Raw genomic sequence first — 25,981 nt, forward strand, 5'->3', positions numbered from 1 at the left:
GTCTAGACTTTTCCTTTTTTCTTTTTTAATACTGTTTTCAGGCTCCAGGACATGTGCAATAGTAAATTGCCAATATGGATGTGAAGAAGTCAAAGGGGAGGTACAGTGTCTTTGTCCATCAGATGGTCTTCAGTTGGGACCAAACGGAAGAACATGCATTGGTATGATTAGAGAGTTCACTCTCCGCTGCTTTTCTGTAGGATGCCAAAAAACTTTTGAGTATGTGAAGAGGGTGATAAGTAATTAGCCATCATGCCATTAGCCTTACTGGCATGAATAATGCTTCTTGTTACTTGCAATGTGATGTTTGCATGCTATTTTTATAACCTGTTCTTATAACATTGGCCATTTAACTCTTTGGGCCAGTCCCATCCCCAACAAATAAGTGTTTTGACATGATTTGGAGTCATTAACAGATTCAGCTTCTCTGAGGCTGTTAGGTAAAATGCTTTGCCTGCAGGAGGCTGTCCTACTGAAATAATGTTGTTGTGGGACTTTGGGGTTGTGTGTTTGATTGGGAAGTGTTTTTCTTGTATTGTGATGAACCAAAACACTGACTTCCGGATTTCAATATAGAAGCCTCGATATTGCTTTGCCTAGAGATTTCCTGTGAGAAAGGAAGCATTACTTTGTAGCACTTGATGCTGTTCTGTGATATCGGTTTTACATTATCACATAACAGTACTGCAGCATTGTAATGCAGTGCTAAAATAGTACCTGTTTTAATATTGAAATTAACTTCTTTCAAAACCGAGTAGATGTGAAACAAACCCTCCAAAGTAGGGACCATTTGAAGAATTAGAGAACACGTGGTGATGCAGTGTGTGTCAGGGAGCAGCGAGAGCAGGGCTACTCCTCAAGGGGGGATGAGCCGGAGTGACCCCAGCGCAGGCTGGACTGTGCCCTCACTGATGGGGTGCTATCCCACAGCATCTGAACACAGCCACTGGATCAGGGCACGGGTAGCAGGGACTGGCGAGAGTCCCAGAGAAGGTGAGATGAAAAATCAGGTCCAGGGTCTATTCATGGAGACAAGGCTATGATGTACATGCAAGGGGTCTGTCCAGGAGATGGGATTGGAGACAAGCTACCCACAACATAGGTCTGAGGTCTATCTATAGGACAAGGACAGGAGACCGACACTCCTATGGCACAGGTCAGGCACAGACTGACAGCCCAGGGCTGAGCGGAAATGGGGGCCCATGGGTGGGGGGCCCCAAGGAGACGGGTCAGGGCAATTAAGGCACTCAGGGGGCCCTGACACTATGTAACAGAAACCCTTCCAAAGATGGAATATTTTGTTGCTACTCACCACAGACAAATCTGAAAGGCTCTGGAAGTGTTTCAGACCAGATACTCTTTGCTAAACTGTTTTGAATTCCACTCAGGCAAGCATAGAAGACTAAAAATTGCAGATGGAAAATGTTTTATTTCACAGAGTTACCTAAAATACAGTGCAAAGAACTTTTTGCATCAGGTGTTACTTACTAAATGTCTTTAACAGCATACCTAATGATGTTGATGGTTTCATATACTTCTGCATTCTGTCACTGGTGCAAGTTCTCCAGATCAGAAAAGGCAACTTGGAGGTGATACCCTAGAGGCATAGAGGAGTATCAGTAGCTGCTCCATTTAAGATGCTGCTTACCAATACTTGTTGGTTGAATGAATTATACAGCTTAACAAATGTTCTACATGTTGAAAGGTTTAAACATGTCTCACAGAAAATGAATTTTAGCTGTAATAGCCAAAATGATATTATGCCTAACACTTCAGACAACAAATTAAATAAATACATCAACCAAGAGACACTGCTATCTAAAAGGACAGTTACATATGAGTTGTTCTCCATAATGCACAGCTGCAATAGCAAGTCATATATCAATTTCATATGGCCTGAGAGTGTTTTATCACTTTTAGGATCTATAGAGTAAACCCATATGGATACTTGGCTCAGCATCCAAACTATAAAGACTCTAACAAAAGAACATTCTTTCTTTCTTTCAAATGAAAAGAGTTCATAATGGGAAATGTCCTGCTCTAAGTAATCAGTAAGGCTTTCAGACTACTGCCAATCATAGGTAACATTTGTTTGAATTATTTAAGAGCTATTTGAAGGTGAACATTATGGAAGTATGTACTTAAATACAATAGATGAGTGCTTCTCTTAAATCTCTCCCTGAATTATTCAGGCAACTATTTTTATTCTCTTGTATTATGTTTATTTGTATTTACCTTGCCTGCTCAAATGGATTTGGAAGAATACTGATATAAATGATATAAGGTAAAACAGAAAAAAGGATTGTCCGGTGGTTGGAAATGTCAGACCCCTTCTTCCTGCATGACTTTTGGTAGGTCACTTTTTTTCTGTCACCAGTTCTCCACCTCTAAAATGGGAGGGATAGCAACTTTCTGCCATGATGATAGATGTTTAAAAGACTAAAATACTCTGAAGTATCAGTCACAGAAGCTATAAACATATAAACATTTGAAGTTCCCTGGCTATTAATCTTAGCTTAGTCCTCTGAAGAGGCTGTATTATTCCTGGGCCTGAAGAGCAGAGCAGCACACTGATGTGTGCACTTTCCCTGTTTTACATGTACATAGGCAAAAGAAAAAAATAAATCTAACAATTATGGATACAAATTTTTAATTAAACCTAAAGTTGTACTCTCTGAGAACACTGAGTCCTCAGCGTTCACTGCAGACATAAATATTATAAATTACCGACCTACATACCAGACCAGTGCACACAGTTCAGAGTGTTCACCACACATCTGTTAATACATGCCTTCACAATTAACTATGGCACACAATCTTCAGCTTATCCCTACAGAATACATTTTGAATCTCTGGTGATAACTAACACAATTGTTCAGCAACATTTATTGAAGAAATTTTTGGAGATACTGCTGGAAGGAGCTTGCAGATAAGATAGTAGCTTCATATACTCAGATTCCTACTCTCTCTGCAGCTCAGTGTTCAGTATGTTGTTTGTACTGGTGGGGTTTCTGCTCATTGTGCCTCTTGCACTGGCTATGAAGCTTGTACAACAAGCTTCTACAGGGTGATCTGATGCAGCAGACCTGTCCTCTAGCTTGTGACAAACCCTGATCCTGGCTAAGGCACTGGAAAATGAGAAATTGGAGAGGCCTGAGAATGAATTGTAGGTTAGGGAATAGAGACCCTTATCAAAAGCGTATAGGTTGAGCAGGAAGAAGGATTATGACTGAAGGCTTGTTTAAATATTCTTCTTTTATTGTCCACTTCCCTTCAATCGCCTAACCTCTGTAAAAGAATAGTAGAAAGGGTAAAAAGACTGACTGTGGTGTCCAATACTGCTTCACAATGATACTAAGTTATAAAGGGCAGCAGTTTCTCATAATGAATTATGTGCAAAGTCACTGCCATGTGGTAAAGGGGGGAAGGGCAGATGCCAAATGTCAAATTTAAAATAGTGACAGTGATATTGCAACAAAACAAAATTAATAATATTTAACTACTTAGCGTGGTTGTAGAAGAGTGTTCTTAGGCTCCTCCAATACCAAGCCTCCCTCCTATCTATCCAGAACATCTTTTCCTTTCATCTATCTCCCTGGGCAGAGCACTCACAGCTTAGAAACTTTCTTCTTGCTGTCTCTTGACTTAGCCTAGCACAGGAAAATGCAGAGATACAGTGGAAAGAGCTGTGGCTGTTCCCTGCTGCCCTTTGTTTCTGGTTTCTGGGACTTTTGCTTAAACTACACTCACGTTTCCTCTTTCAGGAAAATCATGGAATTTGAGTGGAATTTGCGTAGTTCCTCTGCTGTTCTGTGACCTTAGGACAAATCATTGTTCCCAGGGGAGAGGGCTCCCGCTGTCAGTTGCCCTAACTTTTACCATGCCAGGTCTCAAAATCTTCCATAAAGTTAGTTCACGTTCTGCTGCTTCATTCACATTACTGCATGCAAAGGCATCCCAAATTGTGACAATTATGGGGCTTTTTTTATTAAACAAGTGCTTTGTGATAGCAAAGACTAAAGCGTCCCTGTGCAAATTCCAGCTAGTTCTTCCTTTCCCAGTTTACCTTCTCATGGATCTGACCAGCATCTGTTCTCCTGCTCTAGATATTGATGAATGTTCCACTGGCAAAGCTCTCTGCTCTTACAACCGCAGATGCATCAACACGTTTGGAAGCTATTATTGCAAGTGTCAGCTTGGTTATGAACTGAAATATGTCAATGGCCATTACAACTGTGTAGGTAAGATTTAGCCCATGAATTTTTCTTCTTTAATTTATTTCTTTTTTCATTCTCACACCATACATCTTTCCTGTCATTGCCTTAAGCATTTTGGCCTAGTCTGGGAATACTAGCTCAGGAAATGGATAAAAGTTGTCACTAAGAATATTCTTTATGACTCTTTGAAATTTTCTCTGGATAGTCTCTGTGGCCTGATGAAAGACCTAATCATCAGCACTTGCAAATTAAACTGCTTTATTGTACCAAGTCATCTCTAGGCACTTTTTTCAAAAGCTGTACAATGGCTAACACCATGGAAAAAAGATGTACCCCTTACCAACAGTTGAAGGAAGTGCGAGTTTTGGTATGAGTTTACTTGAAGAGCAATTTTTTGTCCTCTTGATGTTCAACCTGTGATGGACAAGCAGTCCCACAGTCTTTTTTTTCCTTTTTGTATGTAGTTAATCAGCCAGGTGAATCAAGTTGCTACATTACTGTAAAAACAGTTGTTTGGATGGACAGTACAGAGGCTCAAGAAAATAAAAAAACCTGTATGAAAATTACTTGTTCAGATTACTTAATTACTTTTCAGGTTTCTCTTGCACATCTAAGGTTCTCCCAAGCAAAAATAAATATAGGCGAAAAGTTATCTTAACGTGTCCAGATGGTAAAACAAATGTCAAAACATGCTTACTCCTGTTCCAACTCGTTAGCTAAATGGTGGAAGAGGAGCAAAGTATAAGTTAATCCAGCAGCCACTGAAAAGTATTGTTCAAGCAATCCACTACCTGAGGACCTGAAAGGGTTGGATCTACAAGTGTATACAAAAGAGAATTAATATTTTTTGCTTTATTTGTTTGGGGTGAGGAGTCAAGGTGAGAGGGAGCTTTTAAGGCAGGTTTTGGAGGCTGAAGTTTGACTTTCCTGTTGTATGTAAACCTGGGAATTTAAAAAAGAAAAAAATATATATGCTCTTTCATACCAAATGTGTGCATTGGGGGGAAAATGGAAATGTCTGAATAGTCAAGATTTTATCTGCAAACCTGAATCTCACTCTCAAACATGCCATTTCTTTGAGGAAGTCCTCCTTCTACTTGTCTCCTAGCTGACCTACATTATGCAGAAGACTTGTTTCTAAAAATGAAGCAATTTGGATAAAACACAAATGGTGCAAAAATTTGTGCAACAACTTAGCTCCCTCATGTGGGAGAAATCAGAAAAATCTTTGTGATGTAGCAAAATCAAATGCAAAAGGAGAATAAGATCAGTTACTTAATGTCTATTAATTTTGGTGCCAATATTTTCTAATGAGTTTTTCCTAATTATACTTTTTTCATACAGCATCATATGTATGTCTGGAATGTTAGAGGTAGAAGATCTCAAGATCTCGGCCTGCCCAGTATTACTTTCAATTACATTTTGTCTAGTGTGAGTGAAAGCGAGGGGCAGATATGATGACTAAGTAATTTTTTCATTGATATCACTCTTACTCTCTTGGTGCCTTTTGTATTTTGTTAATAGAACAGTTTTGTGCAACCTATAACCTGAATCTTGTTTTCATTCACAAGGTCAGTAAAATTAATTTTGTCTTTACTGGGATGCTCTACATTTTTCATGGATGCATATGCAGTTGTGCAACTGCAGCTGAAACTAAGCAGTCTCTTCTTGTGTGAATTCTTCTGCCCCAGATGGTCCCTGGTCTAACACCTGAGCTTACAATACCTGAAAACAGATAATAGGCACAGACAGGCTGTCATGAAGCTTAGGTTTTAATGCGGTTTTCACTAAAGCATTTATATCTTTCCCTAGATGTAAATGAATGTGTGGCAAATACACACAAGTGTAACATCCATGCAGAGTGCCTCAACACACAGGGATCCTTCAAATGCAAATGTAAACAGGGCTACCGAGGAAGTGGACTTGATTGTTCTGGTGAGTACCACTGGATGCGGGGAACAGTATTATACTGCTTTTCTCCAATAACTGAGGGATAGATACAAGGAGAGTTTTCTAGGAAAGATCATGCTGAACAGCGCTGCAATACCAACCAAGGCAAACCTCTCCCTGAAATAATATATTTATTACATGAGTCATAGTTAATACAAGTATTTTTAGCTCAACTTCATTCTGCCTATGAGCCCCAGGTCTTACAATATCACTAGGAACCGCAAGTAGAACAGAGAAGAGAATTTGGCCTCAAGAAACAGAGAAATAGCTTTAAAAAGTCTACTGTGTATTTCCCTCAAACTTTAAAGCTAGCCTTTTGGAAGGTTGCTCAGTCCCTTCCAGAGGAGTTTCAGGCAAACTCAGTAAACTCAGTAAACAGTTTCAAGCAAACTCAAAAAAAGTGAGGGAAGGGAGGAAGGTGCAGTGACTTCTATGCTAAACTATTTTTACTTAAAATTTTGACTTTGTTTGAATCTGTCTACTGGCAGATTATATTAAAGACTTGCTATAATGATGTTGTTGCCAGTTTCTAACTGATAATGACCCTCCAGAAAGGAAGAAGGAAAAGGCTGCTCTTGTCTTTGTATTTAAAATGAACCTTTGTATTTGATTTCTTTATTAAACCTGGGAGAGATTTGTCTTACAACTTCATTAGAGATGTCTTCCTCAGAGGGACATCCAAGTAAGTACTTCTCAAATTTTCTGAATAAAAGATGTGAAAATATTTTAAAAGCTCAGATTTTTAGCAAGTGAAGTCTACACAGTATATAACCCTTTTCCCTGGGTCTTATTCAAGTAATCCTTTTAAACTTTGTGATTAGATATGCAATTATTATTGTTCTTCATGGTCTCAAAATGTTCTGTGATTATCTATATTATTCATGTTCCTATTCCCATTGTAATAGTTGTTGAAACCTCTGATACTGAATCAATATTGACACTTCCTGTATTTGAAATAGCATTATATCTGTATGATAATTTATCAACCCTTATTCTCTCTGCATTTAATATTAAATATATTCACTCAGTATGGGCACTGGCTAGAAATCAATGATTCCAACTCCAAAGGCTTTTATACCTTTTGGATCTCAGGTTTGAGTTGTTCTACATCTTATGTTTGTATCTTACAAGAATGTACTCAACATCTAAAAATCATGTAGAATATTTGTTATTATCCCTACACATCATCTCTAATTGACATACTTTTCCATTAGGTAAAATTTGGGCCAGGTAAAACCACATGCTTCTATCAGGATCCTTGCCAGGTTCAAACCAAAACATCTGATTTCAGACAGATTTAGGTAGATCAGATAGATTCATTTTTTAGATTGAGCTTCACAGTGCTATGCTAAAACTGTGCATATATATGCTGTTTAACTATCCTATACTGATGAAACTCATAGAAAAATACATTGCACTCTTCCAGGCTTAAAAGTTTTATGTGTTTATTCTTCCATTCAAAGTATGGTATTTTTTGTTGCAATTTCTCTTCTGCATTGCCATGCATTTGGTGCAGCATTGAGACACAATTTTATAGGTGGCATAATTTCTTTGGTTTATGCAAATGTAGCTTATCAAATATGGCCCAAAACTTGGGATAATCCAGTGAAACAAAGTGAGTGGCAGAGCCAGTGGAGAGTTTCCAATATGTTTTTATCATTTGAAATTAGTTTTAGTACCTATCACAATATAATTTGGGCAAGTTACCATATTTTAAACACAAAGCCAAAACAACTCGGTACATAAGCAGGGCTAAAACTATATATTGGGAAAAAAAAAAAAACAAAAAAAACAGAGATTTATCCTAAGTTAAATTTTTAAGTTTCTGCTTCCAATAAAAATACTGACTTTTAATCAGAAGAACTAAACACATTAAAAAAACTGTCTCATATTGATGGGTTTGATTTGGAAACAGATTGCCTCATCAGAGCTATTGAGAAGGTTTCTCATGCTCAGATTCAATGTTCAGTTTCCTTGCACATCCCTTGTGATGTATCACCGCAGTTTACTATGATGGAAGAGATGCAGTGTGGCTTGAGGCCTGCAGGAATATCAAAGCAAACCAACATGACACATCTTGATATGGTTCTGTTAAAATGAAATGGACCATTGCTGAAATGTTAACCAAAAACATCTCTGAGTAAAAGTGTCCGGGTTTGAGGGGGTTTTCTTTTTAATGAGAAGCTGAAAATTTCAAAGGAAAAATCTTTTTGACCAAGTCTATGTATAAAACATTCTTTCCTCAGGCAGAAACAGTTCAGCAGAAATACTTCCTTAAATATGAACAAGGGAAATGTTTTAGCTTGTGGAGATGCTATGGCACATTTTTCAATGTCTACCTTGTACAAAAATCTATGTTGGAGATAGGAACACCAGCAAGAAGATAGAAATCTTCTATTAAGTTTTTTCTCTCTCTCTCTGCATACTTTCTCATGTCATATTTCTAATTACTAAAGTCCATTAGCTCTTTAAAAGAGGAATAAGCTGTGCATTTATAAAATTAGTAGAAGACTAAATGGAGAAAAGATTTAATGCAAGCAAGGACAGAGAAATAATGCACAGTAATGAGAGAAATTAGAGCTATAGGCATAAAGTAAAAAAGCAAGGATCCAACTAAAAGGGTGAATATAGCAATATAGGGGAAGAAAATACAAAGTCAGTGGTAGGTAAAACCTGAAAAGCCGTGGTGCTAAAAAGAGACTGGTTTCTCCAGTGGCAATTCCCATACATGCACCTCCTTTCTTTGGGGAAGAGGAGGAGGTTCTTTTAACACAGCATATTTCAGTGGTTGATTTGTACTACATCCCTAGAAAAAGTTGGATCAGTATAATCGATGGGGGCAGGACATAAGCTTTGCTGTCAGATAACATGTTTGTTCAAACGTTGACAGAAATACCAATCAGATGTCCCAGTAGACACTGAAATGCTAAGTGTTCTCCATGTCGTAAAGCAATTATGGAAAACTTTGGCTTTATTGAAGTCAGAGGACGTTTTTGTTATTGGCTTTAACAGGATGAGGACGCCATCCTGTCAATTTGGGTGTTGGAGGCTGTGGCTTGACAACATTTCCTTTGGTGTTGGTGGGTGCAACTCCTGCAGTCCATTCCCACTCCCAACAGATGTGCCTGGGGCAGTGCAGCAGATAAAAGCTTTTCAAATACACCCTCAGAACTATATATAATTATTCCCATGGATTGGGGTGAGGTTCCGTTAGCGTCTTGATAGCAATTGTCTAAAGAATATTACAAACGGGTTACTGCGGCAGCAGAATTAGCTTTTCGTAACAAATGAAAAAAAAAACTCGATAGTTTAATTTTCAGAGTATTATTACAAGAGGAACTAAGCACATTGTTTATGAGACTTCTGTGGCTAAATCTTCTCATACTGCCAAATAATTTAACAAGAGAGGTAATGTAAAATCTAGGTTTGTACAGAAAGTGGGGGAAGTTGTTTATTTTGTTTAATTTGTATATCAATATACTAACTTAGCAGAAAGCTGCTGAAACATCAGGCTGCAAACAGTGCTGCTGGTATGAATATGAGCTGGGGGTGTTCACGCACCCTTTTGCCATTCAACACTCAGATATGCATGACATACTGGAGAGTATTTCTGAACTGCCTCTAACACATTTCATTTGAGAACCTATAGAGGTGTAACCTTTCAAATGCTCCCTAAAAGGGTCCTAGCCATTTCCACAACTGGTCTATCTTGCTACAATCTGTTGCTTTTCTCAGGTTCATGTGTTTCCTGATTTCCTATTGTGCATTGAAAAAACACATTTCCTTCACTACATACCTCTATGCACACTCCAGCCTTCAAGAATAGGGTCCCACAGGTTTCCATAAGCAATTAAAATTCTATGGAGCAAAAATGAACCTCTTCTTAATTCACTTTTTTTTTGTAGGAAGTTAAAGTAACATGAAAAACTAGTACTAACTTAAAACTTACAACCTTCAGGTATCACTCTAAAGAATATTATGATAAGAGCTCAACAATGGTCCTTTCTTTTTGTTGCCCATCTGGAGACACAGATTATTCTTCATTATGATTTGCTGAATATCTAAATGGCAATACAAAGTCAGGCAATTCTTTTTGTCCCTCTTATATTACGTAGGTTTCTTTTTGCTCATAGATTAACCTCTAAAACCTGTATGTGGTTTTGCTGTCCTGTTAATTTGCCAATCCTGAGAAAAGTTTTGGTTGATATCATACAATTTCAAAGCTTAAAAAGCCATTCTGGTCATATCAGTGGTAATATTCTTATGCTTCAGTTCAATATGGAGTCAAATACTGCTTTTGTCCTTTAATGAATAACACTTAGGTTTTTGTCATCCCACTTTTCCTACTGTACATACTGTTGCTTGTTTTAGTCTTATATTAAGCACAGTCCATTGTGAGGGACTTGCCCTGATTTCTTTAAGCATCCTTCCCTAAATAAAATGGTAAGAACTTTAGAAATGCAACAAACAATGTATATATATTGCTAGATGATATTCCATAATGCTTAAAAGAGAATAATAGCCTGTCTCTAGAATCTGTACATTAAATTATTCAAACTCTCTGAATCTCTTATGACTCTCTGAAGTGGGCATCCTTTATTATGAAGTCTATAACTTTTTAGAATAATTTCTCAAACTGCGTCCTGCTGATTTCATCTTTACTCAGATCTACAGACTCCCATAACCATAGTAAATGCTTGTCTAGAGAAACATATGTATCCCTCTTTCCCTCTCTAACTTATATACAGAAGCTACAAATGTATTTTGTAAACCAGGCTCCTAGGTTTGTCTCTTATCAGTTTTTTAAATATATTGCTAGGTGTCAAGGTGGAAGCAATGCGGTGCCTGTTAGAGTGCAGAGTAAGCTATCTCCTATTGCAGTCCTCTTAAGTTTAGAACCCCAGCCAGCGCAAGCTGTGGTCGTATGGCACATGGGAGGAAAACAGAATACTGGCTGTCCCTCTTCTGTGTCATCCTCAGAGTATTCCCCTTTACACAATACAGCACAGAGATGAGGTTGGCATCTGTTCTCTATATACTTTTTTTGAACTCAACTTTAACAACTCAGGCATTAGACATCCTATACCAAGCCATTTTTGTGGTCTGGTAATCCTGCACTGAAACTGATGACAGGAAAGATTTTCTTTTAGTCCTCGGCCACCACTTGCCTTTGTTTATCCATCTTTTGCTATAGTTCTCCCTGAATCAAAGAATTAAAGTGCCTTTGATAGCTGAGATTTTCATATGAGGGTTGTAAATACAAACTCTGTAAGAACAGGAGGCCTCAATCTACATGCTTCCAGATAGGTGTGTAAAGAAGGGCTGCAATGAAATGGACTTTATTTAATTTTCTAAAATTGTTTATGCAATCATATGGATGGATAAATGCATGAATGTTTGTGAGCAACACCTGTATGTACTGGGGGAAAGGGTCCTGAAAAATCACCATCTCAGTCGTAGCATCCCAGACTGTCAGAGAAGTTGAGCTACAGAGCAGACTGAGTTCAAGGTGGTCTGTCCTACAGAGTGAACAATTCCTACTGCAATTTATGGATAAAAAGCCTTAAATTCACACCTCAGGCTACTCCAAAATTGGATCCAGATTAGAAGGATACTGGTGATATCTCCTAAAATTTGCCTGATGCCTCATCCCTCTTTGTCCTTGACAGAAAACTAACGTTCAGATTTTCATATTGCAGCAGCAAACTGAAGTCTACAGGCAGATGCAGACTGTACGCTTTCATCCACGTATTTTTGTCACTCCTGTCAGCTGATTTTCTACACTGCTTGGTTTTGCACATACAAGGAGATTGGTTTTCTGACACCAGAAAGGTTGTTATGTTGAGCTGTAAGAATTTTTTATTTCACTAGGAAGACTTTGAAGCAGAAACTAAAAGCAGATGTTCTGGTTTGCTAGGCGATCAGTCGTGGCTTGAAAACCTCCATAGCCTCTTTATTAAAAGCCTGGCATTTCATGTTACTGATTGTCAAGAAGAAATTTGTTTGGAATGAAGTTTTCTTATTAGTTTTTATTGCTGCATTTGAGTTTAGGCTCAGAGAACCACAGCAGGTAAATTATACAGTACATCCTTCATAATATCGTCCAGAAGAAAGGCTTGCTTAGTGGAGTATTAGTGAAGAGTTTATTTGCAGGCATGTGGCAAGCTAGGCACAAGTTTTATCCAAAGGAAAAGAAAAAATCTTCAATTTTGATTTTATTATTATTATTATTATTATTAACACCCGTTTACTTTATACCTGCAACTTCAACCTCAGAAAATCTGAATGCCCCAGTAAGCAAACCAAGAGAGTCTGGTTTTGTTCCTGAGATACTGAATAGAAAATGTAGTTGCATTTGTCTTAAATAAAATGTGACTAATTTACACTGATACGATTATGTTATCCAAGAGCAAATAAAATGCAGGGAACTTTCCCCTCTTCTTCTTGGATTACATTTCTATTTTATTAGCTGGTATTAACTGATTTCTTTTTCTTCTGCTCCTCCTTATTTATATGAAAAGAAACACACTGTATTGACTTGTCTGCCATAGCAGTCAAGAAATCCTGAGTTGATTTCAAAGCCTCATAGTCTTCTGCATAGACTCTCAACCCCAAGGACACTGTCTTCCTTAATAGCTCTGGTGTTATGGCAGATAGGGACTTTATTAACTCTAGTGGAAACTTTGTGATGGAAAGAGATCATCTTGTAAACCAGAACTGGTCACACGTGAAGTCTTCCCTAAAACTTGCATATTTGTCACACAAACACTGCCAGACCTTGTTTTGGGACAGTGGTATTCCTCAATTTTTGGTCAGATATAAGAAGAAGCAGCTGCAGTACCTCCATGGTTTCTTCTTTCAGTTTGCTTTGTACTATACACCCATTTTGAATGAGCTGATCAAAAGTAGGCCCAGGTTTAACCCTCAGTTATGACTTGGCCATAAGCAGAAACAGCCAGCGTTCTTTGTTGGATAATAGAGAAGTACATCTGAAAGGGACTAAATGATATCAGCTAGTCTATTTTTTTTTCTCTGAAGCATATCTAATCCAGCCTATTCATGACAGATGTTAATCTAACAGTTTTTAAAAACTTACAGTGATGTATTTCAAAGAGTCTAAGTGGCTTGCTCCTGTGTTTTACTATCCTATAACGACAAAATTTTTCATGATACCTAACAGAAGTCTCTCCTCATGTCATGTAAACTGATTATTTTCCTGTCTTCACGTAGAACAGCTGACCAGCATCCTTTCTCTAGACGCTCTTTGTGCTGTTACTGGGTACCCTAATTGGTGTAAAAGCAATTCTGGTGCCCTGTGTATGAAAAACGTTGCTCATTCCAGCCTCCCGCCATAGTTTAATGATAGTGAAAAGAGAATAATGGAATTTAAAAGAAATAGAAGGCTTATGTCTTGGGCCTCAATATGTTGACAAGGAAAGCATGATGTGAAAATCAGGGCTGCTATGTAAATGTAAAAATGTCATCTAGGAATCTTACCAATGATGTTTTGAAGTTTTATGCTTGGATATAGAAGATATTTAGCTTCACTTTATTAAGGACCAAGGGTGAGGAAAAGCCCCAAATTTAATTTTATTTCTTTTGTTTTATAGATTTGAACAATCTTGGTTGACTTTTACACTCTTAAGTTTTTCTGTTCTGGCAGTTTCTGTGTTTCTGAGCAGGATCAAAAGTTGCAAGATACTAAAAAGCGGGTTATCCTTTTAGAATTTTGTAGCCAAGAGGAATCATAAAATACTAAAAATCTGACAAAATTCAGTGGCTTTCAGCGTGTGGTACAAGGAATGTTAGATCAGAGGAGTTTACAGAAGATAGTTAGGAAAAATGCTCACTGCTGACATTTGTTATGTGGGGAATCACACCTCTGTGGACAACTTCTAGTAGCCCACAGACTGAAAAAGGCTAAAAAACTTTTTCAAGCTCAAGTGTAAAATATAATTAATATAAAGGGCTGTCTGACCTGTGTTACACAGGAGGCCAGTTCAGGTTATTACAGAGGATTGCTTTTGCCTTTTTACTACAACACAAGGTTATATATACGACATAGCTAAGCGCATAGCTACTGCATGTAGATTCAGTTCTGTGCAGAGCTGAACTTACATCTAACAGTAGATAATTTGGTTGAATAGGTCTCTGGAGATTCTAAAGGACTGTATAGTGCTGTTTATAAATGTTATGATTACTGAATGATTCTTTAGATGAATATTTAATATTTTCTTGTTGATTCTAGTTATCCCTGAGAAGTCAGTGAAGGAAATTCCAAGAATCCCTGGAGCAGTTAAGGACACAATTAAGAAACTTCTTGCGCATAAAAATAGCGTGAAAAAACATGAAGCAATCAAGAATGTGATCCCAGAACCAGCCGTGACACCAGCTTCTAAGACCCACTTGCAGTCATTTGACTATGAAGGTGGTATTTATCTTGGTGGGAGCTATGCTGAGGAAGAGACTGAAGTTACTAAAGAGGAGGAGACAGAGGAGACAGAAGAGGAGGAGAAGGAAGATTTTAAGAATCAGATTGACCACGAGCAAAGCCTTAGAGGAGATGTCTTTTGTAAGTTTCTTCATCACTTTTTATAGGGGTTTTATTGTAAATCTATATATACACACTAACAAAATAGTCACTAAACACTATAGCCATCTTATCAGAATTTTCTTGTAAAAAAGGAAAAGAAACTTAACATACCTACCACTGAGATTAAAGCTACAGAATCTGCCTTTTAGGGGCATCTGTCTGTAGTCATGTGAACAGAGATGGAGTATGCCGTCCTGACAGCTGCTCTGGAGGCTGTTCTTTCAGGGCAGTGTAGACATAGTATGTAGCTTTTCCCCATTTTCTTCACAGAAGCCCCAAGGAAACAGGCTGTTTTGCTGTTTTCTTAAGAGTAAGACAGAAATTAGTTTTGAGTCGTGAAAAGCATATTTATCATTCCTAATTAGTGCGTACTGTTCAGAGGAAAAACATAGACTTCGGTGTCCTTGCCTTTCAAATAATATTTTAATTATATTTTAATACATCTGGCTCAGTCAAACATTCTTCAAGGAGGTGGCTAAAACACAGATAATGTGAAAAATACACTCTGCTAATAGTTTATCCATGATACTTTCTCTTTCCCAAAGTATAGGAAAATAATAAAGACTATCCCATGGTGATAAAAATTATGCACCATGTTTCATAACAATATTAATGAATAAATGAATTTTAAATTAGCATTTGAATTGTTGCTGTTTGATTCAAAAAGACACATGCGCTTTTTTTTTTTTTTAAAGGAAAGGTCATTTTAAAGGCTGCCAGAACAAAAGGTCTGTTATATTGCTGCTGTAAGAAAGCCAAGAATAAATGTGGTTATTCACCTAAATACATTTGAGAATACAAGCTTCCTTGCCTATGGCACTCTTCTCCTAAAATTGCTTTCTTTTGATGTTCCGTGGTATTTGGCCATTTGGTATTTGTTTCAGTTCAGACTGTGGATATAGCCTAATATTGCTGCACAGAATTATGCTAGAGAGCTGATAGTCTGCAGTCAGGAGTTTGTTCACAAGCCTCCTCCCTTCATGCAAATATTAACAGCAGTAAGTGCCTGTGGCATATTACAGTTTTGCTGACAATATCAAACTGGGGAGAGTGATCTATACTCTAGAGGGCAGGTCTGCTATTAAGAAGGACCTGGACAGGCTGTAGAAATTGGCTGAGAGGAACCTCATGAAGTTCAACAAAAGCAACTGCAAAAGGATAGAAAAACCTCATGCAACAGTACTGGCTTGGGACAACTGGCTAGAAAGCAACTTTGCAGAAAAAGACACAGTGATCTTCTAAATAACAAGTTGAGCACGAGCCAACAGTGTGCTCTTGCAGACAGGAAGGCCAACCGCATCCTGGGCTGCATTAGCAGGATGGTGGCCAGCAGGTAAAGAGAACTGATTCTTCCCTTCTATTTGGCACTTGTGAAATCACATCTGGAGCATTGTGTCCAGTTTGGGCTCCCCATTACTAGAAAGACATTGACATACTGGTGTGAGTCCAGCAATGATTCACCAAGGTAAGGGGGCTGGAGCATGTGACATATGAGGAAAGGCTGAGATAACTGGTTTGTTCAGCCATAAGAGGAGAAAGCTAAGGGGAGATCTTAGAGCCGTCTTCAGCTTTCTAATGGGAAATTATAGAGAAGCTGCAGCCAGTCTCTTCTCAAAAGTACACAGAGATACGACAAGAAGCAATGGATACAAGTTGGAACAAAGGAAATTCTGATTAAATATAAGGAGAAAATAATTTTACTGTGAAGGTGGTCAAAAATTGGTACAGGTGTCCAGAGTGGTTGTGAAATATCCATCCTCAGAGATATTCAAAATTTGACCAAGCAGGGCTCTGTGCAACCTCCTGATTGGAAGGTCAGACTAGGTGATCTCCAGGTGTCCCTTCCAACCTACATGATTCTATAATTTGTTCTATGCTTTCAACCTGGCATTTCAAAATAGTTTAGAAGGTAGTGGTATCCAGTGTGCCTAGACCAGCATCCTGAAAGACACTTAGATGCCTCTCTGGTACTGTAAACACACAAGCTCACGATTCGGGAATCAGTAACATTTCCAAAGTACCAAAACAGCTACCACCTAGGCATATGCAAAAATATGTTTCTGCCTGTCAGCTTTTAACCAGACCAATACTCAGAAAAATACTCAGAACTGACTTGCTGCTTCAAGCCCGCCCTTGCACCAGAAGAAATGCCCGGGGTGGGATTAACAAAGTAAGTGAGGGAATGATAGATAGAGCTCTTTCTCTCACATTAGGACCTGATTAGACTCAGAGCCCTCCTCAGACTTTATGACTGTCCAAGGTAGGAGGCGATTGAATGCATAAAGACCAACACCAAACAGAGAACAGCAAGATACTCAGGAAAAAAAGAGAGAAAAACAAACAAACAAAAAACAGCTGAAGGAACTATGTTTGTGGTTCCATCTGAAAAATTAGGAAGTTCATCTGGCATGCAGGAGACCTTCATATTCAAAATCTGTACAGAGAGACTTCAGTCCACCTCACCTTCTCCAGTGAATGTCCTAACCTCAAGGCTATAGTCTAACAATCTCTGCTTTTTGTGCAAAGTTTCTACCTAATGGTGCTGGGACTCCAAAGTTGAGATTCCTGTGCACCAGAAGCCACTACCACTCTGGCCAGTCACACCATATTTATCACCTAAGCCAGTGCCTCTTTGCTCAGCCTTTCACTCCTGTCAAACTCAGGCAGCTTTCCATCCAGCTTCTAAGGATCTCTTCGTTAATCATTTACCTAAGAAAAAGTAGCAGGGGCAGGAGCTGAAGCGAAATTGTAGTTGAAGTTTCCATTGCATGGCAAGCTACCCTCAAGGTTTGGCTTTACCATGTTGATCCTGACAAATACATTTGGGAGTCTCAGACAAAAGTATTAGGAGGCTTGCCTTCGTTCTCTCACAAGAAACAATAAAATCCAGTTTTTCTGATGGCCATGCTTTACTATTAGAAAATTCTGTTTCACACACGTTTCCACTAAAATACTATCCTAAACACAAACACAACTCAGCCCGGTCATGTTAACTAATATAAAGCCGACCATAATTTTGCAGGAAGTATGGAGAAAGTAAACAGAAGGCAGTTGCAATATATGTGGTGACTTTTCTTAAGAGTATGTTCTTATGTATTCAAGCTTCTTCCTGAAGGCAAATTGATGGGGAGCATCTGCATGCAAAGACAGTGATATGAATTGACTTGCACTGGTAGTACCAAATATATTCAACTAAACATGGTTACACTGGGAAGGATTCAAAAAGATTGACTGATTAATTGTAAAACGCTAATGGAACCTGAAGGAATATCTACCCTGAACAAGAGTGTGCTTTCCCATTGTTCTGATTTGTGTAAAGTCAAGACTTTTTTGTTCCAAACAGAGCTGCAAGAATATTGTTGGGCTAGTATTTTAGGGGCATAGTATAACTAAGTAGTATTAATAGTTACTAATAGCTAAGTAATTAAATATTAGTAACTAATACTATTAGTGTTATTCAATTAAAAAATAGATTTTTTCCCCCAAATTTGGTGCCATAAAGGTCTGTGGGTTTTTCTGCTTGCTCAATTGTTAGGCAAGGCAGCCTGTTGGAAAAAAAAAATCATTCAAGTCAATTCTCCTAGCCCTTTCTGCCTTTCTGTGATGGATGTCTTGATGGACTGAGGAAAGTAGCTCAGACATCTAAACAGGCTTCTTCTGTAACCTGCTTGGAAAGTACCAGAAATAGTACACTCTGGGTATGATCACCATTTTTTTGGTTAAAAGGACAGAGGGCTCTGCTCTCTGTGCCTAGTGACATATGGGATACATGCTCCCCTGTACTGGGTTATGTGACCTGATGCAATTGCCAAAGATAGATCACGTACCCTTTCTGTTGAAATATTCTCTGCCACACTATTTGGAATGGATTTGTTTCCAACATTTCAGTTTGAGTGAGGGTACGCAGGGAAAATCGTTTGTCCATATGGAAGTCCAGGTCAAAATAATAATTTTGTCATGATGTTTATGGAGATCCATTTTCAAGAACTTTCTCAGCCAAACCACACCATTTTAATACCATATGTCTGGGTAGGCAGAGACTATTTATGGTTACAGATCTATACAAAATTGCCTCCACACCTGAGAGCAGCAAATGTGACTATTATTTCTTTGAAAATATTAAAGCACTGTGTTTTATCTGTATTTTTGTCTATTTTCTCTTTGTTCCAGTCACAGTTGGCTGGAATTTTTTATTAATAATGTATGGGATTTATATACTGAACATTTCAGAGAGATTTTATTTTGCTAGGGGATACTGGCAGGAGATTGGTGTGCTTCTGTATACAGGGATACTACTAGGTAATAAAGCCCAAGATGGAATTTTATTGCGTATGTAAGCTTTGTATTATTTACGGCTTTCTGGTTTGATCCCTACTATGTATAAGACTTCAGGCATTGTGCCATTTTTCTTTCAGGATAGGTTGCCTATATTAATTTTATTTCCTTTTAAATTTCCATATGACATACTTGATCCTTGTTGTTATAATAAAATCCAGTCTTGATTCAAGCATTTTAATTTGCTTGAACTTCGGGCTTTAAAATCACTTTTATTTTTAATGTTATTGAATGATCCTTTCGCGTTTGTGAGTAGCTTAAATTTACAGCTGGTAGATTTACACAACCTTTTTTTTCTTCCACACATATACATATAGCTTAAGGATTTTATATGTCAACACAGGAGAAACTTTCTAAAAAGTATACTCTTATAATGCCAAAAATTAGCCAGATACTGCTATGGGCTTCATGGGAGAGACACCATACAATAGCAACCTTTAAGAAACTCCAGGAGTAAGATTCTAAATTTAGATAATATGTAGACATCCAAGATAGTCACTTAAGCTCCTTTTAGAGTCAATGGAGAGAAACAGACACTCGTGGTGATTTAGTCTGACCTATTTCAAATATATACTTGAGAATGAGATGAATCAAAATTTTCTCTTGATTAGAAAAGCTAGGCTGACTAGGGTGACTTTAGATACGGATGTCTACATTTGGTTAAATAAATTCCATGCCTAGTATAGTCAGTACACATTCATACTCTTGTTCTTCTTTGATTATAAAATCACAACTCATACTTGTACAATTCTGGGGTGGAAATCTTCTGTTGCAGCCTGAATTTGCTGCACATTGCACTAATCTGATCATTTCTCAGTTGCCATAAAGATATGAAGTGAGCTCTACTCCTTCCCAGTAAACACAGTGATTTGTAGAATGAATATATTTGGACTGGACAAGAAAGCAGAGATCATGGCAGGCACTGAGCATTGACTCAACTCTGCTCATACTTAGGCTAGAGAGAATCTTACCAATGAAGCTTCAGTGAAAGAAGTAAAGCCAATGCATAATGTTTTTGGAAAAAAAATCTTCTGTTTATAACTTGTAACCATGAACTTTTAATTATATAAACACCTAAAAAATAGATATTTAAGACTCATAATTAAAATACTGTAGTACGCCATTCTTGAACAGTACTCAAGGCAGCAAAATTCTTATGTATGCTTCAAGCGTTTTGAGGGGCTGCTTAGGCACATGCTCAAACGTCTTAATGGGCTGCAGTCTTATTTATTCTTCTAATTCTTACTTCTGCTTCAGGAGCAAGGCTCCAGTTTATTTTAGTGCAAGCAGGACTGAACATCTCCTGATTCTAAAATAACTGTAGGTATTATAGGTCTAACTTTTGCTCCTATTTAAATGTATATTTTTGATCATTATCTGCTTATATTTTTGCTGCAGGTTAAATCCCAGTTTGTATTCTATATAAGGGTTTCCTCACTATACAAAATACACAGACAGAGGCCAAAGTTCGTTTGTAGTTACAATGGAAAAACAGTAGTACCGTACATTATGGACAAATTTTGAAGTGATATTCTAGTCAGATTCATACTTATATATGTACATGTATAAATAAAGATCAGGATGTTTGCCTACGTAATGTGTCAAGCAGCACTCAAGATGTAACCTGTCTAAAATAACATTTTAAAAATCATGGGAGATAGATAGCTCTTATAGGTGAAGAGTAACTTTTTCATTTGAGCCTAAGCATCAGTGAAAGTTAGTTCAGCATTTGCTTGTGAAACAGATGTGCCAGTTTAAGAAATTTCTACCCTGGATTGTTCATTACAGGTCTTCAGCCAGCCATTTCTACATCTTTGGTTTAGACACAGTAACACGCCTCTTCAGTCTGAATGCAAATTAAAAGAGGTTATCTTAAACTGTGTCCCTTGCTGGTTGAAATGAACTTGTTACAGTTTGCAGTAAACAAAGGTAGGAACATTAGTTACCATGCATGAGGCATGGGGGCAATCATGAACAGAGGGAAGGTCTTAACTTCGTAATTGCAAATGTACTCTTTGACATCTACTAAATGCCTAGAGATCCACTTTTCAGGGAATCAGATGACTAAAAAACCGTTAAAATCCAAGAAAATGGCACTTTCGAAAGTGACTCTTAATTTCGAAACAACATAAATGCTTTGGAGAAACTTAGCCAAGATACCACAGGAAGACCTGACTATGCTTGTCAGTCAACAAATACAAATCTTTAGTTGCAGGGAATGAAACTTTTTGAGTATCCATCTACATACACTTAAGCCATTTCATCTTTGAAAGTCCATTCAGAATGTTATTTCCTCCTCTGCTACTGTTTATTCATCAGTGATTCCTTTACAAAACCACCTAAGTTCCTTTATATAATCTGTCTGAATATTCCCATTGCATCTGTCTTCCAGGAAGAGGGGTTAATTATGAAAATAGACAGGCCACACTTTTCAGAGATCCTAGTTAGTATCCTAAAGTTGATGCACTATTTTATGGCTTTGTAAGAAATATAAAGGGAGCAGTGGAGAAATACTGTAGGAAAAAAATTATATGGGGATTGGAATTATTAAGATAGGCCAAGTGTCAAAATACAGGACCTTCGTGACAACTTTACTACTCAGTTTTTTAAAAAATACAACACAAAGGTCTGTGATGTGGGCTGTACAAGTTTTTGCCTTCAGCGCAGGATTTTAGTTGTGCACAGTAAAGAGCACAAGCACCTATATACAAAATAATGAGAATAAAACAAAACACTGAAAAGCTGCTAACTCCATGAGAATTGTCCATTCTATATACTGAAGAAGACAAGGATGGGTGCACCAAAGTGCTTGATTATGTAAGCAATGACTCCACCTATCCTATGCTCAAGCTAGAAGTGAATGGATATTGCACAACCTGACTTCTGTCATTTTCCAGCTTTTCAATGCTTGACTTTTAGTGTAAACAAAGTTGCTCTAACATTTTTTTTGGGGGGGGGGGTAAATTGCCAACAACGACTAAATTTCATATTCTGTACTTTCTGTATCAGTTTATGGAACTTATGTTGCGATTAAAATACTACAGGAATGTAATCTAGCTGACCACGTTAATTACAGAACTCCTTCATTTGGTAGCACCAAGAACGATAAGGAGGCTTTGGTTTCCTGGTTTATTTGGCAATATTAAAGGTAGATAGCTTCCCTTATGGATTCTAGGCTGTTAATTCTGAGCAAGAGAAGTCTCTCAGTTAATCAGGATCTTTGCTCTTAATCTTATTTTTTCTGATAATGCATGACCAACACATGAGCAAATAATGCTCAAATAGTCCACAACTGTAGATGAAAGGCTCATAAAAGAAGTCAGACAGCTGGCAACTGTAATTCTTTCAGAAGAGGATGTGGCAGCAGAGATGGACGGTATTCCTTTCATTTTGACATAGTGATATACTATATATGCAACTCTTGACTGCTTTATATATATAGGAAGCTAGTCCTCATTTTACTACCTTTTATATTCTGCTTGATTTTTTACTGCTGGAATGCTTTTTAGGGAAAACTCTTTAAAATATAAACAGCACTCACTCTGTTTTTCTGGGTTTCTTAGGAGCTTTAATCATCAGAGAGTAGTGTCAGGAAGGCAGTAAGTACCATCTTTGTGAGAGTTCCTCCATGCTGCAGTTTTAGACACTTTAAAATTGTATGTGTTAGAATTACTAACAGTGAGTTACTTTTCACAGACTTTGTGTGTTATTTTTACATTTAGACCAGCTAAACTGCCTAGGCAGTTTTTACAGCTGGCTAAAAAATAGGCTTGTGCATTGTCCAGGGAACTGCAAAATCAAACAGCCATAACAAGAAACAAAAAGAAAAATATGCCACATTCCCTATAACTAGTTCCCTTAAATATATGGCTGCTTATATTCTGCTATATATCTGTTTTTCTACTATGGCTGCCTCAGCAAGCGGTCACCGTGATGCTGCAGATGATTTACGAGAGATATAGTCTCACTAACAGGAAAAAAAAAGAGATTAAAACTTTAAGGATAGCACATGCATTACTGCAGACAAATAGAAAATTACTTTCAAGCTATAAACCAAACCATATTTTTCAGAAAAAATGTCATTTCCATAAGTATAAAATGCAGTATAAGTCATTTTATATACAGTAGTTTGCAAAGCAAAGAGGTGAAACTAAGTGCATATAAAGGAAAATCCATCAAGTGTTTTCGGTAAGCTCATTTAGTGCCACAGTTAGTTGCCTGTGCTTTTGCACTGTTTCTGAAGAGCGTGCCATAAAGCACTCCTCCACAGAGCTATTCTGTTGAGCTTCTGGTTGTTGGTTTGGGAGTTTGTTTTTTTTTACTTTGTGTCTTTCAATATTACAACTTAGTCCAAGCATTTCCAGATGCAGTTCTGAAGACTTATTGCTTTTGTCATCTCATTGCCCCATGTCTGACTAACAAACCTGCTTCACAAACAGAGTGAACTAGTGTCTGCCTGCACTTCTAGGAGGCCCTGCTGTGCATTGGACAGAAGGATGTGCTTGAAGTGAACTAGCTCTTTTGCTGTATCACTTAGTGTCAGCCTGTCACCTTTCCTTACTTAGCTACCTAAAGTTCCCCTGACTCAGCGAACAGTTAGGAGATGGCTCTCAAACCTCATCTATTTTATTATGTGCCACTCTCCCTGGAAGCCTATCATTTTTCAAGTGGATTTCTGAACTCCTTTTAACTGCATATTCAGTTTCTAAATCCACTTCATGGTACTCTTGTAGGCATGTTTATACTAGGAGAATGTCTTCATCCTTCCTTTCAGTACTACTTTCTCATTTTCTGAAACTATTGCAAAGAGATGTTTCCATGATTGCAGTTATCTTCAGTAGTTTCAGAGTTGTTTTATGAGTTCAACTATTTCTTACAAGTTTCTCAGGATAGTTTCAAACAGATAGAGCTGGCTGACGCTGTTCTATTTTGCAGACAGTTGCTCTCCTTAGTGCAGATCCTGATATATAATACAAATAACAACTTGGACCTAACATGGCTCAGAGAGATTCTCATCCTGTTAACAGGGGCACTACTCAGATATGTGTCACAGGTAACAGCACTGAATTTCTTGCAGATGCAAGAACCTAATAGAGTAACAATTCTGACTGTTCTTGGGAGCAGAATGTCACCAATTTACTTATGCCCAGCTACTCACAGACATTCAGAGATACAAATCCTATGGAAATTGGTAGAAGTTAGTTACCTAAGTACTTCTGAAGATATGGGCCTTATTTCTCTCTGCCACTAATTCCTGTTCATAAGATAAAGCCATCTTATATCAGGAGAGTGTCATGATGACATCAACATTTAAGAATGTGTGGCACTAGATACAAAGGGTTTTGTATATAACTGGAGATTATATAATAGCTAGTGCTGCTGATACATAGATGGGTGGATATTGGCAGTACAGAAAGAATGGATAGAATCTGGTGTGCATAAACTGGGACTTTGTGAGCTTTTGTTGGTGAGAATATGTTTTTATGGATTATGAGACCAGGTCTCTTCAGGAAGGTGTGCATTTCTGCAAGCATCATTGGATAGCTGAAGAGCTGACAAGAGGAAGCCTGATTCCTGCCTAGTACTTAGGAGGGGGTGAACTTTGGATTCTGGTTATGTCCAATGATGGTCCAATCTAAAATGTAGGCACATTCCAAGAAGTGGGCCTTCTTGAAAACCTTTATTTTTATCCCAGACAGATGGGAGTCCATTTACATCTGCTGTCATTACTCTTTCTCCTCTAGGATGCTGGTGTCCCCATTCAGGGGCAAGAGTTCTTTATAAAAGAGACAGTAGCTGACTGTCTTCAGAAGACCAGCAGGTGTTTAGGTTCAGAGTGAATATGAATTCTGGCACTTGGTCCAATTTATTAGTCCTAGGCAGTCCATTGAGAAAGATGTGCACCTGGTCTGACTAAAGTGGGTAGTAGACTCTGTAAGAAGTTGACATGCCAAATTCAGTCAAGGCAGGCAACACCTACCTGTGCTGCACTAGACTGCCTTCTCAGTGTTTCTGAGATACTCGTTCTCTCTTCATTGATTATAAAGAACTTAGGCTCTTTAGGAGGATAGGATTGAGGCACTTAAAATGTATGTATATTTGCATCTGAATTGGATGCCCAGATTGGATACACCGGTCTCACCCAATGCATGCATTTTTGAACTCATGAAGAGCATAACATTGACCTTTTTGCTGCAGACAATACAATCTATTCTGTAGGGAAGAAACGATTCTCACATAATTGCAGTTATCTAAATCATGCTTGTATTAGAGACAACATGGAGCTTTTTATCTCTCTTTTACATACTTCTGTACCTCTAAAGCTTACAGTTTCTCATAACACACTGGTGACATCTTCCAGTAGGTGGAGAACCTGAGTATAATGCCTGACACTGAAAACAAAAACAGATAAGGATACAAAGTTTTCCTCTTTTTTTTTTTTTCTGTGCATGACAGTTCTTCACTTGAAGCATTTGTAGCACACAGCTACACCTGCATGTATATCTCTCAAGTGAATTCAAGTGTAATTCAATAACTCGGTAAATAAATCATTCCGGCAGCTGTTGTCTTGCATTAAATTGCTCTACTCTTTCCAGAACTTTTCATATTTTAATAGCTTTCTTCATTTTGACAAGAGTTTTCACAGCCTGAGCCTCTTTCACTAAATACAGGGCCAAGTATATGGTATGACAGTGAACTTAACACCTAATCTCTCATCTTGTTTCTAAGTGTGTATATATAGACATATATTAATATGGAGAGAGATATATTAATCCTTGCCTTAAGTAAGAATATTATCCAGGTGGTTTAAGCAATGGTCTGGGTGAGGGGAACGCTGCAAGGGCAACATGAGAAGACAAGCTCCTAGCAATCCATCAGAAAGTTT

General features: G+C 37.8%; 1 protein-coding gene across 2 annotated transcripts in view; it reads left to right on the plus strand.

Moving 5' to 3' along the window:
- Positions 1 to 25,981, plus strand: part of EGFL6 (EGF like domain multiple 6) — a 48,920-nt gene that overhangs the window by 15,515 nt on the left and 7,424 nt on the right. For both annotated transcript variants that reach the window (XM_067296585.1, XM_067296593.1), the window contains exons 5-8: positions 42 to 161; positions 4,107 to 4,241; positions 6,030 to 6,152; positions 14,416 to 14,739. In XM_067296585.1, coding sequence (XP_067152686.1) covers positions 42 to 161; positions 4,107 to 4,241; positions 6,030 to 6,152; positions 14,416 to 14,739 — 702 coding nt within the window. The remainder of the gene's footprint in view (positions 1 to 41; positions 162 to 4,106; positions 4,242 to 6,029; positions 6,153 to 14,415; positions 14,740 to 25,981) is intronic.

This window comes from Apteryx mantelli, chromosome 1 (genome assembly GCF_036417845.1).
Source record: "Apteryx mantelli isolate bAptMan1 chromosome 1, bAptMan1.hap1, whole genome shotgun sequence".
NCBI classification, from domain to species: Eukaryota; Metazoa; Chordata; class Aves; order Apterygiformes; family Apterygidae; genus Apteryx; species Apteryx mantelli.